General features: G+C 34.0%; 1 protein-coding gene across 1 annotated transcript; it reads right to left on the bottom strand.

Annotated features, from left to right (window-relative positions):
- Nucleotides 1-8816: 8816 nt before the first annotated feature.
- On the bottom strand, nucleotides 8817-18167 carry LOC128242801 (T-cell-specific guanine nucleotide triphosphate-binding protein 2-like). The gene is made up of 4 exons (XM_052960133.1): nucleotides 17486-18167; nucleotides 13303-13892; nucleotides 12817-12869; nucleotides 8817-10820 (listed from the first exon to the last, which is right to left on the bottom strand). Exons 2-4 carry the CDS (start codon nucleotides 13631-13633, stop codon nucleotides 9648-9650), a joined length of 1557 nt encoding a protein of 518 aa, XP_052816093.1. The 5' UTR covers nucleotides 13634-13892; nucleotides 17486-18167; the 3' UTR covers nucleotides 8817-9647.
- Between the last annotated feature and the right edge of the window lie 894 nt (nucleotides 18168-19061).

Below are 19061 nucleotides of genomic sequence, written 5' to 3'. Positions count from 1 at the left end.
ATATTTTACTATCTTGAGACAAATTATTTACTCTCATTACCCGGAAGGTATGTTTCCTGAATGTAGGGCACATTCCAACCAGGAGGGGGAGTATGTAGCGATGTGCATATTTCCGTTTTTTATCCGTTTGTGTGTTTGGTATGGTTCTATATCGTATAATGTCTCGTATTGTTCGTGTATTTGTTGTCTCGTCGTGTTTAGTGTCGTGCTACGTGGTAATTGTTCTCTTTGCGTTACTGTTTGTCAATGTCCGTCGATGTCCGAGTGCGTCCGAGCGTAAATACTGGTTATGCGAGTTAATCTATATTTATGAGGGTGATTGATTGGTTCATAATACCCTTCTCCCCTTTTCCCGCTTTATTGCACACGCCCTTATTAACAAATACTCTTACGTTGAGTGGTTTCGTAGTACACCCACCCACTACATATGTATCATGTATACTTTTAATTCCGAAACACAATGAATTCATATGGTTCCATGTGTATGGAGATTGAAATTGCCGTCTAGGCTTTAAGCACCAGAGACAAAAAGTCGGCGATTCAGATGTGTTGCATGCACGTAGATTCCATCATGTGTCAAGTAAATGAATTTTGAATCATTTTTTTAAGTAAATCTCACTTTAATTTTGAATAAAGTTTCAAGTTAATGTCACTTTAACCTTGAATCATGTTTTAAGTGAAGTTGCTTGACGACCTTCTGACAAGAAAGCAAAAACAGCATGATGTGAGGATCTTCTACGGACCATAACCATTCTTCCTACCTGTTAACTTTCACAATTTTCTCTGAACGTATCTTTATCGACCAAACTATCAGACACCGACGACATGGACGAGGACGCTGGACAAAGCAGTTCCTATCTTTCTGTCGTGATTTGAAGGCGAAACAACAACATACATACCATATACAATAACTTACTGATAACTTACGGTAACAAATGTTTCTTTCTTCTTTTTTCTGAGATCTTGAACGTTGCATTCTAAGCACTTTCAGGCATTTGTCTTGATAAACTGACATCTGACTTGTTTGTAGGATAAAACAAATATACTGAAATAACATATATAAATCAGTTAAATGAGTTTGTACGTTTTCGTCTGCCTCTATTTCGCCTCATGCGAAATTAAAAACACACTGAAAACCAAAAAAATGGCGTAAAAGTTTTGCTGGAATTTATTATTTGTGTGAGTTTTTTTGCGACGTTTAAGATAACCGTCAACCAGCCGAAGTATCACATAACTTCAGAAGTGTCCTTTTCAAATGTTTTACAGATCAACTTGATATAGCAAAATCACGGAAGATAAATTATACCATGGTGTGCAGTTTGAACTACTCGTAATTTATGATTATATTTGTAAACAGTTCTTAAATGATAAACCTCCATTGAGCTATTCATCATATCCAATGACGTTCATATTTTGCTTACCAAATGCATTTTATTTTGTGACAGACAAAACAACTTAAATAAACACATTTCAATAGAAGCACTGTTGAATAATGAATAGGTACGATCAATACTTAATTCAAACCGTTTTGAAATAGAACAAAGATCTTGTCAATTTATTCTATAAAATAGATACTTGATATACACAAACAGTTTTAATAATGAACATGTTTTAAAATCAAATATATTGTTTAGTTTAGCTCAACAATAAACTAATTACTAATCATCGATCCTTTGGTCCGTTCGACAAGATACAACTGACTGACAGTATAATTTTTTTATTAACATAAGTTGTGAGAAAAGTTCAAGATATAGGAACATGTTAAATAATTCGGTCGGTTTCTAACAACATGCCTTTTTAATTTAACTGTATGAACTTTTAGAAGAACGTATTGCCTGTGTTGAAAGAGAAACAAGACATTTAAAAAAAAACAATAATTCTTCAACAGTCTAGTCAAGAAATACAAATACAACTGTTACGTTTATAGGACGTGAGATGAAATATTTCAAGCTTACTTGACATGTCACAAAATACATCAACAACATCAACAATAAATGGCAATGCTTTACAATAAAATGGCCTATGGTATACTACAGTAGCTTTAAAGAGCAAACAGGTTGAAAATGCAAGCGATAAAATCGATCAACAGACGATTAATGACGCTGTAATGCTTACATATACGAACGGAGGACTGACGGACAAACATACAGTATTATAACAAACAGAAATATAATAATTTATATGACACGATGAAACTGCCATATGCATGAATGTAAACTGATTATAAGCAAAAGGCTTGGTGCGGAGGTGCATGGCTATACAATTGTCGACTTGTTTTGAGTTGTGTTGTTATGCAATAGTCGACTTGTGTTAAGGTGTATGGTTATGCAAATGTCGACTGGTTTAACATAAAAAAACAGGTCATATATATATATATATATATATATATATATATATGCTGTCATTTATTTGTGAAATTAACCAACACCGATGAATAAGTAACACAGATCTAGTCATTTTAAACCAAATACAACTTGTCATTCAGCAGAATATTGAATACAACGAGCAATGATCAATCTAATGGTTTATCTTTTAACCTTAGCATAGATGATATTTCACAAGAACATGACATGATGTATACTATATCAGAACGTCACTGAATGTTTTAGTTAAAGGACTGAAAGGTCTTTAAAGATTTAAGTTATTGTAAGAGATCAACGATCGTCTCCATAAAACCGCTCGGGTGATATCGAAAGGAATTATGTCAAATTCAGCATTTAAAAATGTTTAAACACTTTACTGACAAATTGCTAGCCAGCGAGAAAAGCACAATGATCGTTGACCTTTCGGATACGTTCAAATGCGATTCACTAGGACTCTCCTAAATATTTATGAGATCCAACATAATTATTGGAGAAACCAACGCTTTATATAAACTGAATGACTACAATAAAAATACCAAAACAAAACCATATTTAATACCGACCAGCCTGTCAATGTATTCATGTTTTTTTTTCTTTTTGCGTTGTTTAACGCATGTGTTGTCGTTTTGCTCAGTGATTTCCGGTTGACAAACGTTATGGAAACTAACATTTTCCGAACACGACTGCGGGGACTTTTTGAAAAGTTATTATATCACAATGTTGAAATTTGTTAAGTAGGAATTCTAGTAGAGGTTAAAATGGTCTTGTTTGATGACATTTTGACACGGATTAAGGTATGGATCATGACCAATGTTCCTTCCAGTTAATTTCAACACACGACTCAGAGAGTATTTATTGGAAAACAAATAAAGCGTCACTGACGACAAAGCGGATAAGGTCGTCAAAAAACACCCTACCGTTTTGCATGCATCTAACTAGCGGCCACGGTAAAAACCCAATAAGGTCATTGATTGTCCTTATTTGTAAGTCATTCAGAGCACCTTTATGCATATTGTATTGACATAATCACTTGCTATATTTTCAAAAATGATAAATATGTATATCTCCTTGAAACAGTATGAATGGTTATACGATTGTCAAGAGGTGGTATGGTGTATGGTAGTACGTATGCCGACTTTTGTTGGGTTATATGGTTTTACGATCGACTTGCATTGAGATGCATGGTTATACGGTCGTCTACTGGCGTTAAGATGTATGGTCATAGAACAGTCGATTGAGGTAGAATCTTACGGTTATACGATTGTCGACTGGTTTTGAGTTATATAGGTATACCTTTATCGACTGGTGTTGAGGTGAATGGTTATTCAATTGTCGACTGGTGTTGAGTTATATAGGTATACCTTTATCGACTGGTGTTGAGGAGTATGGTTATACGAATTTCGACTGGTGTCAAGTCGTACGGTTATACGATTGTCGACTGGTGTTGAGATGTATGGCTATACGTTTGACGACTGGTGTTGAGTTGTTTAGTTATACGATTGTCGCCTGATGTAAGGTTGAATGGTTATACGATTGTCGATTGGTGTTAGTAGTATTGTTATACGATTGTCGACTGTTGTTGAGGTTTATGATTACACGATGGTCTACTGGTGTTGAGTTGTGTTGTTATACGAATGTCGACTGATTTTAGGATGTATTGTTATACGATTTCCGACTTATGTTTGGTTATATGGTTCAACGACTGCTGACTGTCCTTGACATATATGGTTTTACGAACTTCGACTGGTGAATGGTTATACAATGGTCGCAAGGTGTTAAGATGTATGGTAATACAATTGTCGACTAGTGTTGAGCTGTTTGGTTATACGATTGTCGACAGGTGTTGAGGTGTATGTTTAAACGAGTATGGACAAGCGTTGAGGTGTATCGTTATACGATTGTCGACTGGTTTTGAGTTGTATTGTTATACGATTGATACCTCGTGATAAGTTATATGCTTAAGCGGTTTATGACTAGTGCAAAGTAGTTTGGTTATGCAAATGCCGACTGCTGTCGGGTTGTATGGTTATACGATTGTAGAATGCTATTTAGTTGTGTTATTATACAAAAAGTAGTACATGAGATGTTTGATTATACGATTGTCGACTGGTGTTGGCGTGTATGGTTGTGCGATTGGCAACTGGTGTTGACGTGTATGTTCAAAAGAGTGTGTTCAGGTGGTTATACGATTGTCGACTGGTGTTGACGTGTATGGTTATACAATTGTCGGTTAGTGTTGAGGTGTATGGTTATAAGATTGTCGACTGGTGGTGAGGTGTATCGTTATACAATAGCCGAATGGTGTTGAGATGAATGGTTATACGAGTGTCGACTGATGTTGAAGTGTATGGTTATACGATTGTCGACTGGTGGTGAGGTGTATCGTTATACAATAGCCGAATGGTGTTGAGATGAATGGTTATACGATTGTCGACTGGTGGTGAGGTGTATCGTTATACAATAGCCGAATGGTGTTGAGATGAATGGTTATACGATTGTCGACTGGTGTTGAGGTGTATGGTTATACGATTGTAGATTGGTGCTGAGATTCATGGTTATAAGATTGTCGACTGGTGGTGAGGTGTATCGTTATACAATAGCCGAATGGTGTTGAGATGAATGGTTATACGAGTGTCGACTGGTGTTGAGGTGTATGGTTATACGATTGTCGACTATTGTTGAGGTGAATGGTTACACAATAGCTGACTAGTGTCGAGGTGTTTGGTTAAACGATTGTCGACAGGTGTTGAGCTGTATGGTTATTCTATTGTCGACTGTTGTTGAGTTGTATGGTTAAACGACTGTCGACTGGTGTTGAGCTGTACGGTTATACAATTGTGGACTGGTGTTGAGTTGTATGGTTGTACAATTGTCGACTGGTGTTGAGTTGTATAGTTTTACGGTTGACAACTGGTGTTCAGATATATGGTGATACGATTGTCGACTGGTGTTGAGCTGTATGGTTAAACGATTGTCGACTGGTGTTTAACTGTATGGTTTTACGATTTCTCCTGGTGTTAAGGTGTGTGGTTATACGACTGTCGACTTTTGTTGGGTTGTAAGGTTATACAAGTGTTAACTTTATTCAGGATTGTTGTGAAAGGAGTGAAGTTGTGTACCCAAACTGGTTAAAATACCCAGGAAATTCACATTTTACTGACTATTCCAAGACGATACTTAACAATCCTTTATAAAAAAAACATTGTTTTCTAAAGTATACATGAACTCTGTTGTTTTTGGAGTTTTATAATGTTGTTCCATATTTTTTTGTATTTGTGTTATATGTCTTTAGCGTTTACCCTGTGTCACTGAACGTTTGGCTACTGAGCTTATTTTTGTATTTTTTTTCATATAAATATTGAGCTGTATTTCTATAAAATTGTCGACTGGTGTTAATGTGTATAGTTATACGATCGGCGACTGCTCTTGAGATGTATGGTAATATAAATGTCGACTTGTAAGCTAATACGATTGTTGACTGGTAAGGTTATACGACTTCGCCTGTGGTTGGGTTGTATGGTTATACAATTATCGACTAGTGTTAGGGAGCAGTGTTATATGATTGTCGACTGATGTTGACATTTATGGTTATACAATTGTCAACTGGGCTTGAGCTGTATGGTTATACTATCGTCAACTGGGGTTGAGCTGTATGGTTGTACTATTGTCAACTGGGATTGAGCTGTATGGTTATACTATTGTCAACTGGGGTTGAGCTGTATGGTTATATTATTGTCAACTGGGGTTGAGCTGTATGTATATACGGCCGTCGACTGGTGTTAAGCTGTGTGGATATACGATTGTCGTCTGGTGTTAAGCTGTATTGGTATACGATTGTCGGTTGGTGTTAAGCTGTATGGTCGACTGGTTTTGAGCTGTATTGATATACATGTATAACTTGTTTACGTTTCATGTGTCTATGCCGCCGAATATCATTTATTTTGCTCCAAATATGTTTACCTTGAATTTTATAGTGAAATTAATATTGGTTTAACCAAACATCCTTCAATGGTGGATGGAAGGTAGAGTTGTTTCTTCAGTCAGTAAAAATATGCTTGCATTTATCCGTATCTTCAAAATCTTGGAATTAGTATTGAGTTATTAAGCACGGTCCATATCATTTATTTTATTAGAACGCCCATGCGTATTTATTGAAAAAAGTCACCGCATAAAGAGCCAATACACAAAGTGATGATTAAAGATATATCTTTGCAAGCAAATCTTATTGGGTTCAAACGTAAGTTTTTAGGTAAAGTTCATAACTAAAAATAATATCGTATTGTATTTTCTAAATGATAACAGTCTGAATATAAATGACGAACAATTATTTCTTTTGTTTATCTGCAATGATTTTTAAACGTCTCTATTAATGTTTAATCATGTGTTGATCGCTGTTATGTTGACAAAAGCTGCGACCAACGGGATACTTATCTAATTAGAATATTGGCATGTAGAACTATCGGGCGTTTGAGGGATTTCCATTGACAAAATAGCAGTAGAACAATACTATTATGATTCTTTTATTTTATATTTTGATAGCATACGCAAAAATAACTTCAGCGTATGTCCCGGTCTTTTTCTATGTCGGAACAGTAAAAGATGTATCTGTAACAGCACTGTATCTGCATATTGAACTTCAGTTGACTTTATTTGTTTGTTTACTGTACAATCACTTCATGAAAATGTAGTGTTTCATGTTGATGTATGAAAATTTTCTTAAGAATATTATATTAAATAGTGTTCGAGATCACGTCTTTGCAAACTGGATCAACGGAAAAAATCACTTTTTAGATTTTTCCTTATTCAGGATTGTTGGGATATGAGTGAGATTTGTGCATTTAAACTTGTTTAGCCCGCCTATAAAGATACACTTTACATTTTACTGACCGTTCCAAGGCGATACCTAACATCCTTGATCCTTGATAAACTTACCTATTTTTTACATAATATATATGCACTGTATTGTTTGTGGAGTTTGTGTTGTTGATCCATGTTTATTGTTTCTGATTTTTTGTTTTTGTGTTCTATGTATTTGGCGTTTACCATGTCCATTAAACGGTGTCTTTGTTTAAAGTTTGGCTACTGAGCTTGTTTCTGTAGTTTTTCACATTAATACTTAATTAGAAAAGCTTAAACACCTCCAAAAAATAAAGCTAATAACAACCGAAATCGTAAACCATTAGAAAAAAAAACACACACCAAAATTCCATTTGTGGAATTATTCTTTTTTCAAAGTGAGTAGTTCCGAAGGTGCTCATGTGCCTTGGCTATAGTAACATATATTTTATTGACATTTTAATCTGAACACTCTTTTAACGTTAGCATTATTGTTTATTTAGGTCTTAAATGTTTCGCAAGAACATACACTTTGGATCAAGGACTTATGTTCAATTAATAACACTTAAAAACATAATTTGCGATTTTTTTATTATTGATGATTGCAATATTCCTATTTAAATAATTTCGTAGAATGAAAATTTCTATATGTTTTGTACAAATTCAAAACAGATAATATCTAAGAATACAAACATAAATATGATTTTGAAGAAATTTCGTTTTGATTTCATCGAAAACCAGTCACCAATTAAGCTGTAAATCGTTGTATCTGTAATTTATGGTTGCAACCTAATAGCTTTTGGTACGCCGGATTCCGGGTCATTTTGAGCGGCATACTATATGCCAAGGTCAGGTAGGCCAGATATCGGAGCATACAGAGGTTTACTGGATTTTAACGTTATGTTATCCGGCTTCCTGCCCATCTTTAGCGGTAAACTGGATGCCGAGGTTTAGTTTGCCGGGTATTATGTTTATCAAATTGGATTCGAATTACATTATCAAAAAGGGTTATATAAATGAGAGCATTAATCTCATTTTAATATTCAAATAAATCATTTATATAAACAAGTATTGCGAGAATATTCTGATCTCTTAATTTTGTGTCTTTGGACATTATTATCGCAGATTCTGTTGCAAAATTAAGCATTTGTCCGGAATCTAGTGACTGATTTAAATAAAGAGGTCGTTTTAATATGAAATATCTTAGATTTCATTTTTTTTAAATTCAAATAGAGGTAGGAGCTCCATTTTATTATACGTCAAATCAGAGTTCCAAATGTCCGAAAGTTTGCAATGTGACCATCGGTGTTCAATTTGGAAAGATATGAATGCAAAACAAGACATGCGAACTACCATTGGTCTTCAGGTTGCACAGTATGCATTTCTTTTTTTGAAACCGTTATATTTATGCGTTAATTTTTGTACAATATCTATGATTTTGGATGGTCTTACCTCAGCAGTTTCGGTTTAAACAAAATATATGACACGTTTTCATTTATCAAGATAAATTTTATGCCAATAAAATATGGCTGGGACTATGTAAATCATCTTTTATACTTGATTAAGCCAAAATGGCTTTCGGGTAGAGAAAGTATTACAAAACAAAAACGGAACATAATATTTACATAATATGTACAGTTCATCTTTATTAAATTACATACACACATGACATATCAGTTATATTTGCTACAGCGAAATATACTTATCAAACTAATACACTTACAACACAAATTTAATCACTAAAAAAAGTGAACTTTATTTGTTTATAGCATTACAACTTTATTAGCATGTATATGTTCTCCTTCACATATTCAACTTTTGTTCATTTTTCACCCTAAAATACTGGCTATAGTTTAACATGTTAATCAAGCTATAACACTTATTCGTTTTAGAGTTTACCCTGACAGAGCACTGCAGTAAGATGATAAATTGCATAATTTTTCACACAACGGCTTAACTCCGCAATATATAATAAACTTATATGTTATACCTTCATTGAAAGTTCGATTCAGTAATCAAACAAGATATAAGCTATTTCTGATAGCTTAATCGCAAAGCTACTTTCTTATGTCTTGTTTTCCCATACAATTTTACTGGGCTAAACTCATCCAAGATTCGCTACAATATATGAAAACAAAGAGCTAATTTGACGATTTAAAGTGTTATTTAATATCAGTTGTTGAAATATATTGGCATTTTTATTTTAAGAAATCTCTTCTTTTAAACATTTTTCAAATAGGATTGTCTCAAACACAATTTAAAAGTGATCACAATTACGTTAACACACTATTAACACACCAAATATTTAGACAAGTCGTGGTTAGTCACAACTTCTATATGCAGAGAATAACGATCACGCCAACAAACCATCACACAGTGTTTAAAAGTTAAAAAAAATGTTATTCTCTCAAATATGAATCGGATTTGAATTACCAAATTATTTAGAATTTAAACCGGGGTTTCACGTTCTATCCAATTTACTACATATGCATTTAAGCTTCGTGCTTCTTTCTCAACCTCTGAGAGGATTTTTCTCAATGAATAAACGCAGAGCGGATAATTTGTGCCTGCCGCGATGAGGCTTCCAATTAATGGGATTGCTAGCTTCAAAACAGATTGAATTCCTTCTGTCGCTGCATTTGCCCCTAAGAAGGATATTAAAGCCGCTTTTGTACGAAGTATAATATGCATCTTCATGTCTAACTTTACTTGTAGATCTTTGACAGGGCATTTTAATCTTTCTGCAATCTTGTTTAAGCTGTCTTCATCTGTGCCTAATTGCTTTCTGTAGAAATCAGCTTCTTCGTACAACAAACTCACCTGTATGAGAATGCCAGCACCTGGTATCGGTATTGTGGCTCCAAAAGATGCTGCCAATGATTGTGTATATATTCGTGCCTTAAGTTCTTCTACCTTCGCTGTTATAATGTCATTAGACAGGGGGGCAACAGAAAATGTCATTGCACAGCGTTTCAAATCAGGTGTTTCACGCAAAAGTGTTGAAACTAAAAGTTTAAAATCAAAGCGGCTGTCATCTTGTCCACTTATGAGATATACGTTTGTTTCACGAATGTCTTCAGAAAGGAATTCTTTAACGAGGTTAGCTTTTATCATATCGTAAACTTCTTTTTCAGAGCATTCAGGATAATCATTTCGTGCATTTGCAATCGCTTCATCTGTTTTTGACCTTATGATGTAAGCCTTCTTTTCAATTTTCAAAATGCACTTCATTAACCATAAATCGTTTTCATAAACCCTGTCGCTTAGCATTAAGAGAAAGAAGTCATAACTTTGGAAGTTTATTTTCTGCAGATAGTCTTCTCTTGGAAATGTACGTGTTCCTACTCCCGGAACGTCCCACAGTCTCATATTGTTATTTTTAGGGTGGAAATAAGGTTTGCATCTGGTTGTTGTTTCGACAGACCCTGTCTTTGCAACTTTTTGACCTAAAAATGTGTTAATGAAAGTAGACTTTCCAACACCAGCTCGCCCAATGACTGCAATATTCAATTTAGTTGTCTTCCAATTGTTTACTAAAATATTTAGTTTTTCCTCTATACCTTTATGTCCATTTTTCCTTTTTATATCCAAGAACTCGGTAGCCATTGAGCTGTTTTCTAACTGAAATAAAAATTAAAGAAAAACTTTAATTTGACATCATTGATTAATTATATTATTTCAAATTCTTGAATGAAATATTGATGATACAAAGATATTTTGTCTGAATAATGTATATTTTGCTTGTCTGATCCTTAACTTGGCTAGATGGGCTGATCGATAGAGTATAAAATGTATTTTAAGTGTTTGATGCAATTTAAGGTGTTGCACCCTGTAACGAGTTTAACTTTCCAGAAAGTTTCTACCTTGTATTCACTGATCATGTCAATGCGGTTTCCCAAATATAATACTGTTTATTGTCGTGTATCGACTTGTTTTAGCCTGCGGGTTGTTTAATTTTCCGTATTGTATGCTATTGATTAAAACATTGGCTTCTGGGGATGTCATTGTACTTTCGATTGATATTGGAAAAATCCTTGAAACATGGCGCTGTGTAAATATATATATATATACATAGTTCAGTTTATACAAATACGTCTTCATTAATATTTGCTCACCACTGTAGAGAAGACGTGTATGACAGATTTACATGAAAACGAAGTGGACACTGTTACGTGGAAAACATCATATGAACTTCTCATCTTACGTTGAACAGTAAATTGTATGACAATATGCTGAACATTCATTTTTGCTGCAATCTACACCTTATCTAAATAAAATCAATAGTAACTAAAGATATATTTCATAGACGGCACGCGGTGGCTCCAAATTAAATAGTTACTCTTAAATGTTGTTTCATTTAACACGTATTGTGGTTTGGCTTGCTAGGAATGTTCCAGCATGTGACGTCTCTTGCTTTTAATATTTTACTTAGGTAATCATTTGGAATAAAGGTTTAGCGCATACATGTCGTAGAATTATTTTTAATGATGTTTTTTGTTGTTCCCAGGTTTAGTACAATGATGCTTTTTATTATGAAACTTTATGATCACATAAACTTAAATTTGTATTTACTAAGGCGGATATAGTTTGATGGTCATATTTGCAAACAATTACTGCATCGTATCTTTGAGAAGTTTGTTCATAAGATGCTCTGAATTGTATTCCTTCGTCTGCAGATAGAGTTGGGATCATTAATCATTGAAGTACTTGGAGTCAACTATTTGTTTATTATTTTTGTTTTATTATTAAGTTTCCTCAAGTTAATGCATACTTGATCAGATTTAACTTTTAGGATTTTACTTTATTCTGAAATGTTGGTATAAGAGTAAGGTCGTGCACGCGAACTGCTTTAACCCCCCCCCCCATAAATTTACATTTTACTGACGGTTCCAAGGCGGTACTGTACCATCCTTGATTAACGCACCTAGTATTTTTATAGTATTTATGCACTGTGTTGTTTGTGAAATTTTGTGCTGTTGTTCCATGTTTCTTGTTTGTGATGTTTGTTTTGTATTTGAGTAATATTCATAACCAAACGTTAATTGGTTTATCAATCGCTTTACTGTTACTTTTATGTCAAATCAACTGACTCATCGTTTTATAAGATAATAGTGGAATGTGGATTATGTTGCGTTATCGTCTCTAAGGCCAGTCATATACAACAGTAACAATGTATGTAATTATGGTTGTCGATGGAATTACGTTTTGAGTCAAAATATCAACAGTCCATTTGAATAAACAAAGTTATACTTTAATTACACTAATGATAAGAACACTAACGAAACTCTTGATAAATACATACTAGGAATAATGTTAGTTCCTAGTATTTTAATGATTAAATTGATATTTAAAAATAGTATATTTCAAAGTAAATGTCCGAATAATTATTTGATATTGCCGAGAATGTGTTAACATTGTAAATATAAACGATTTCCTGTCTATCAAGTTTTCTCATTTTATCTTCAGACTGTGATCAGAATATTCACGATAACATATATCACTATACATTTGTAATTAACATTTTAGTTATTTTGAAAATGTTAACGTTATTTTGGTCATCCCTCACAGCTGTTGTAAAAAATGCATACGCTTAGGAAGATATACTTAAACAACATACCTTTTCTAACTCATATTTCACAGCGCAGACAAGGCTGCTGTCAACGGCCAAACCTGTTGGTTAAGATAACATAAATAATTTTGAGGATTAATGATTGATCTGTGACGTTGGCCTAGTATTTGGCGCTAAGGACTCTAGATCACAGCTTAAATGGTTCTTTCCAAAGCCTGAAGTCTGTCTTTGCTAGTATTGCTTACTTCCAAGGAACGGTAAATGGTTCTTTTGGTTTCCTATCCACAAAAAAGCTAGTCATATTATCGTGCTAATTGTAACACTATTAACTATAATGTAGATGTTTGCTTTGTGAATACAACCGTTTTTGTTCTTTTACACAATTCAGACCTGGAGTCAAATGACCATTTAGTTTACAATTAATCTTACCGCTAGGGAGCTAGGGATGAGCACCTGGATGCTAACCTGGACACGGAAAGATCAGTTAAGTTGCAAATCGTACACTTACTTATACAAGCAATGGCCGCACATTACCTTGCGCTTTTACCGTCTGTTCCACCGTGCATATATCTGTCTGCTGATCTCTGTCAATAGTCTCTAGTTCTGTTTGTTGATGTTTGTCAATAGTTATCACTTCGTCGTTGTCGGTGGCTACCTCTGTTTGTTGATATCTGTTTATTGTGGCTACGTTTGTTTGGTGATCCATGTTAACTGCGTATTCTTCCGTCTGCTGTTCCTTGTCATTTTTTACTAAAGTAGTATGTTGGTTCCTATCTTGCATTAGTCGGTTCATTTTTGAATTGAAATACCAAAACCAAGCGATGATTATCAAAATCCCTACGATCATAGTCCAATGTATATCCATTTTAAACTGAACAATATTAGTACTACCTTTATATCGAATGCTTAGCTGGATGAATAAACAGGCAATATACCGTATAGGCGATTATAAAACGCTTTGAGGGAACACACAGAAACGAAATATATTGTAAAGCCATTTCATATATTCATTCAACTATATTTCTAAGGGAATTTGGCGTTTACAGTCTTAGAACCATCAGCGGGAGAGGAACTCAATGGAGGTAATTCCGGTTAGTATTCAAATATTTACCAACCGACGTCCCCTACAAATATACAAAAAACCTTAGGTAATGGAGTAAATAAGCGTTGTTTTAAGAATAAAATCCATATTAATCTTACAGCACATAATTAATCTTGACAAAGAAGTTATGGCGATACAATTTCATTCTACAACTAGAAAAGCAGCAATGCGACGAAGGCATGTTTTATAGTATGGGCATTCAGTAGATCTAGCCAATGAATTTCCTGTCTTAATGAGAAGAAAGTAGCAACCTTTATATTCAGCTAACAGAGAAGTAACTGAAAACAATTTATGGCGATACAATTTCATTGTACAACTAAAAAAAAAGCAATGCGACGAAGGTATGGTTTATAGTATGGGCAGTCAGTAAATCTAGCCAATGAATATCCTGTTTTAATGAGAAAAAGTAGCAACCTTTATTTTCAACAAACAGCGACGTAACTGAAAATGAATCTAGTGCTGTAATTTTTAATTAAGTTTTCTTCAATTCTAAAAATGTTGTTTGGCGGAAACCATGTAAATGTTGTAAGTTGCAGAGGTATTGACCTCTTTCCTCCATTTGAAGTAAATGTGACCATGACCCTGACCGCATACCTCTTAAAAGCAATCTCAAGGTATCCCTTCGAGAAATCAATCAAACACAAACATGTATCTCTATTCATCAAATCCATGAAATCTTACTTTACTTATTAGTTGGAAACCATTTTTCATTATTTTGTAACAGTGAACTTAAACTTGACCACACCCTCATCAAAAGCAATCCCATAAGCTATCTACACTCCAGCTTTACAACAATCCATGAATTCTAAGATATCGGACGAAAACCATTTTTTTACTGTTAATAGCAGTGACTCTGACCGTGACCCTAAACCCCTCTAAGGGAATCCCAAGTTTGCTCCTAACATAAGCTCCATAAACACTAACTTTCATCACGATCCATTAATCATTGTTGAACGGAAGCCATTTTTCTATTTTTGATAACCTTGATTTCATCCTAAAATCTGGTTAAAATACAAAGTCTGGTGTAACTGGTGTGTTTCTAGTAAATAAAAAATAATGAATAACTATCGGTGATACAAAACACTTTCCTTGTAAAAGTGGAAAGGGAAAAGGGAAAAATACTAGATATTGTATACCAATATTATTCAATGTACATAGTGCACACTTTAACACTTTTCTCACAGTTGACTTAAAACTGCAGCCAGACATGAGCTGATTTAAGGCATGCCAAACCATGACTTTCGGGAATCGTTTGATAATTTCATATTGCATGGTGATTTTTGATTGATTCAATGCCAGAGTTAACGCAATAACCCACCGTTTTTCGGATCTTCAAGAAACGGACAGGCCAAACAAAATTATGAAACAAATAGTTCTTATATGTATATGAAAACTACAGAAACAAGCTCAGTATCCAAAAGTTTAAACATAAACCCCATTTAATGACTCTGGGTAAACGCCAAAAGCCATAGAAAATAAAAATCACCCGGTAGAAAAGCACAAAACTCCACAAACATCACATATAGTATACATACTAAGCCAGGTTTATTTTCAGCAGATGTTCTAAATGCCAAGAAGTAAATATTAAATACTCTGAATGTAGATAATTTCGACGAAACTAATCAGAAATTTGGCAGGTTTCAGAAATATGGAAAACTGCATTCATATTTGTGTATTTTTCATTTTTTGAAAGGGCATTAGCCTTGCGTAATAGCGAAAATGCATAAAATTTGTCGTTTTAATTCATCCATATAATCCACAAAATATATTTTAACGAAATGTTCTAGTTTTACTGTACGTTCAACCCTTGATACAATATGTAATTTATTCAAGGCATCTTAGTGATCTTGACTTTGGTACGTTGGTTGCCAATGGGCCTGAATATTCCCAAACAATGGCCACACTACGGAGCAAAGGAAATATATAAATAAAAGCACGAAAGGAGCAACAAGTACATGGCGGTAGACGCTATAAGCGATGAGGAAATCGGCGTTATGCAACCTAGGAATATTTGCACCCCAACAAGCATGGCGATCACTATCTAGTTTAATACCACCAACGACATTGAAAAAAAGGTTTAAAACACATATCAAATTTGCAAAAAGAATTCAAAAATTATTATCATAGCTTTCTATTATTTCTTTTTTGCACGAATTCCAAAGAATCACCATTTAAATTAAGATGCATTTCCTGAATTGGAATCAGGAGTCTCTTCAATTTGGTGGACTTGAAAAAAAAATGACATGATATATTTGGTGAAAAACTAATATTGTATTCAAACCTTGGAAATATAATTTCTAAAAGTGTACTGGTATCGGTCATGCATTCCGTAGAAATATATTTTACGATGTCAATTCTAGATATACCTTAGAATTATTGTGTGACCTTAGGACGCTCTGTCGAACGCTTACTTAGTTTAAGTAGCCAACGTTTTTTGGTGAAAGGTCTAAAAAGATGCTATGGTCATAAATTTGAGTTGTAAAGTGCCTGTGCAGACTTGCTGTTTTAAAAATTGACTTATAATGATAGTAAAAAACAACAAATATTTACATATTTTCAAGCACCTTTCAATAAGTCCATGCAATACCTGAAGGCTTTCAAGTAATTTACATCATTGTGTCCAATAACTAGAGGAAACTGGTGTGGGGAGTAAGCCAATTAGTAACAGAAGGTTCTGTAGATTGTTTGAAACCCAACGACCGACAGATATAAACGGTGACTGTGACATACAAACAGTTACCTATCACCGAACTATTAGCTTTCATGAAATATTCCGTATTTGTTTTTTTTATATATTTTTTTGTGTACGACATTTGTTAGTTTCATGTAAAGACAAATTTGTACTCATTTTTTTCTACATCTACATTTGCCCGGTCAAGTTGCAATTACACTGGTTGAAACCCCCAGTATATTTATATTTTACCGACCGTTCCAAGGCGATACCTAAAACTCCTTGATAAGCACACCTATTTATACAATAAACGTACTGTGTTGTTTGTTGAAATGTGTGTTGTTCCGCGAGTCTCGTTTGTGATTGGTTGTTTTGTGTTCTATGTCCTTTGCGTTTACCAAGTGCAATTAAACGGGCTTCTGTTTATATGCTCGACTACTAAGCTTATTTCTGTTGTTTTTCATTTTCATTTTCAATGCTACACGATGATTACAGTGTTATAACTCATTTTAAACAGGCTAAAAATAATAAATATATACAAACATTAAAACAATATTGTCATGCTAGACATCTTATCAATAATTTTGTTCACTTTGTTTGGCTTTGTCTGTCAATTATGATAGGTACAAATACGAAAGCCTTGGAATACCTGTTGTTTATGAATTATCTCGTGTGTTTTTTTGTATTTTATGAGGATCAAGGGCATCAATGGCAACCATGCGGAACAATTGCTCTTGTCCGCTCCGATTGGTGCAATAACCTCAACTTCGACACCCTAATGCGAAAGGTTGCAGAACGCCCAGGTCAACCATAATTGATGAACGGATTGAGAATTACAAACAGAACTGCAAGGAAGATACTATGTCTAAAGCTTTGACAGTGAATTTGCTCTAAACAAATACAGGGTCCTGTAAAATGACAAAAGGGAATCAATTCTAACTTACTGGCCCTTGATTGAACTCAACGGAGCGATATTCCTCGCGATAATAATCACTTTTATACACAAAAACATTGTCAAAAAGCACTGTCATGGTCACAACGTCAGCCTTTCTTGAAAAATCAAATTGAACCAGTTGATTTTTGTTTTTTGTTTTATTTTGTTTGTTATGTTTGTTTGTCTCACATTATACTCGAATTAAGAAAATGAAATACTTCAAAGTCAAACTTCATGATGTCCATGCAATCCAAACTTTTTAAAACAGCATTGTTAACAGTCATACATAGCTTATTCAGTTTTTAAGTACTTGTTTTGATGTAGTTTTGCAAGTCCGATCAACGGTATCGCATACTTAAAGTAAACATTGTCATCACAAAACACTTATTATGAGTAATCCGTTCTAAATGTGTCTTCCGATTCTACCTTTCACAATAATAACTTCATAAACCTAAGACGACAGATTTACCTTATCTTGATCGATGTTTGGGAAATAAAGGGTATTTCCCCGATACCTTAGGCCGTTTCATTCTACTTATGTGTTTGTAGTTTTTAATTGCTTTGTTTTTGTGCAGTTGACAAATCCTGTGACAATTGCAATTTATATCTCTTTAGTCGACTATCATGCAGACCTCTACGATTGCTATTAATTATGTTTAATTTGTAAATGGATTATTACTACTTCTGTGAGTTTGATGTTAACTTCAGGATATTTTCTCGTCTCTGTCCTTGTTATAAGGAATGCATGATTTCTTTTTATTATTTGACATCACGTTTCAGTATTTTATTTTCTTAATATTGCAACCAGTCGATAATTGTATAACCATTCACCTCAATACCGATTTATCCTTATATCACTTCTTTAATATGAAAATTAGTCATTTAATGACGTACGCTGTTTTTTATGTTCATTATGATCAATAGTATTAGTATTGACTGTTTCTGTTTGTCTCTGTTTGCATTTATAATGTTTGTTATTATATTGCCTGTTTGTTCGTCCGTCTTTCGTTCGTATATGTCAGCAGTACAGTTTCATTAATGGTCATTTGATCGAGTTTCATCGCTTGCATTTTCAACCTGTGTTCTCTATGTTTAAACTTCTTTTTCTGTTCTCGAACAGAATCAACGTATTTTGTTTTCAATTGCTGATAGTAAATTAAGTTAACTTAACCATTGTTAATAAGTACTAAGTAATACTATCTTGTCAGTGAAATTCGTCTGTAAATTATTACCCTTAAAAGACTTTATAAAGTTGAATAGAACAAAATTATTGTTCCATATTTAACTTGATTACCAGTTCTTTGATAATTCAATAAATATCAGTTGTGTTGTTTCATTGTTTTGATTGCAAGCTGGAAAAATGTCCGTCACGAACTGCATATCTGTACTTTGGCTAAAGTTTGAAGAAAGGCTTTTAAAGAAATCACAGGTAACGCATTATTAAACACAGTTTACAAAGTGAAATGAATAGGGATTATGATAAAAAGCAAAACGAAGCATTTTTTATGTCTACGTCTCGGATGTTTCTCAATGTCAGTGTTTACGCTTATAATGCAATTCATTGGTATCAAGACCAACGCATGGTA

Source organism: Mya arenaria, chromosome 8 (assembly GCF_026914265.1).
Source record: "Mya arenaria isolate MELC-2E11 chromosome 8, ASM2691426v1".
Lineage (NCBI taxonomy): Eukaryota > Metazoa > Mollusca > Bivalvia > Myida > Myidae > Mya > Mya arenaria.
The sequence above is the reverse complement of the archived record's forward strand: the minus strand, read 5'-3'. Positions and strand labels throughout refer to the sequence as shown.

Coding starts and splice junctions, on each gene's coding strand:
- LOC128242801 (XM_052960133.1), bottom strand. CDS start 13,633: ATGGATATACATTGGACTATGATCGTAGGGATTTTGATAATCATCGCT. Junction 12,870..13,302: donor ACAGACGGTAAAAGCGCAAG/GTAATGTGCGGC, acceptor CTTAACCAACAG/GTTTGGCCGTTGACAGCAGC. Junction 10,821..12,816: donor TGAAATATGAGTTAGAAAAG/GTATGTTGTTTA, acceptor TTTTTATTTCAG/TTAGAAAACAGCTCAATGGC.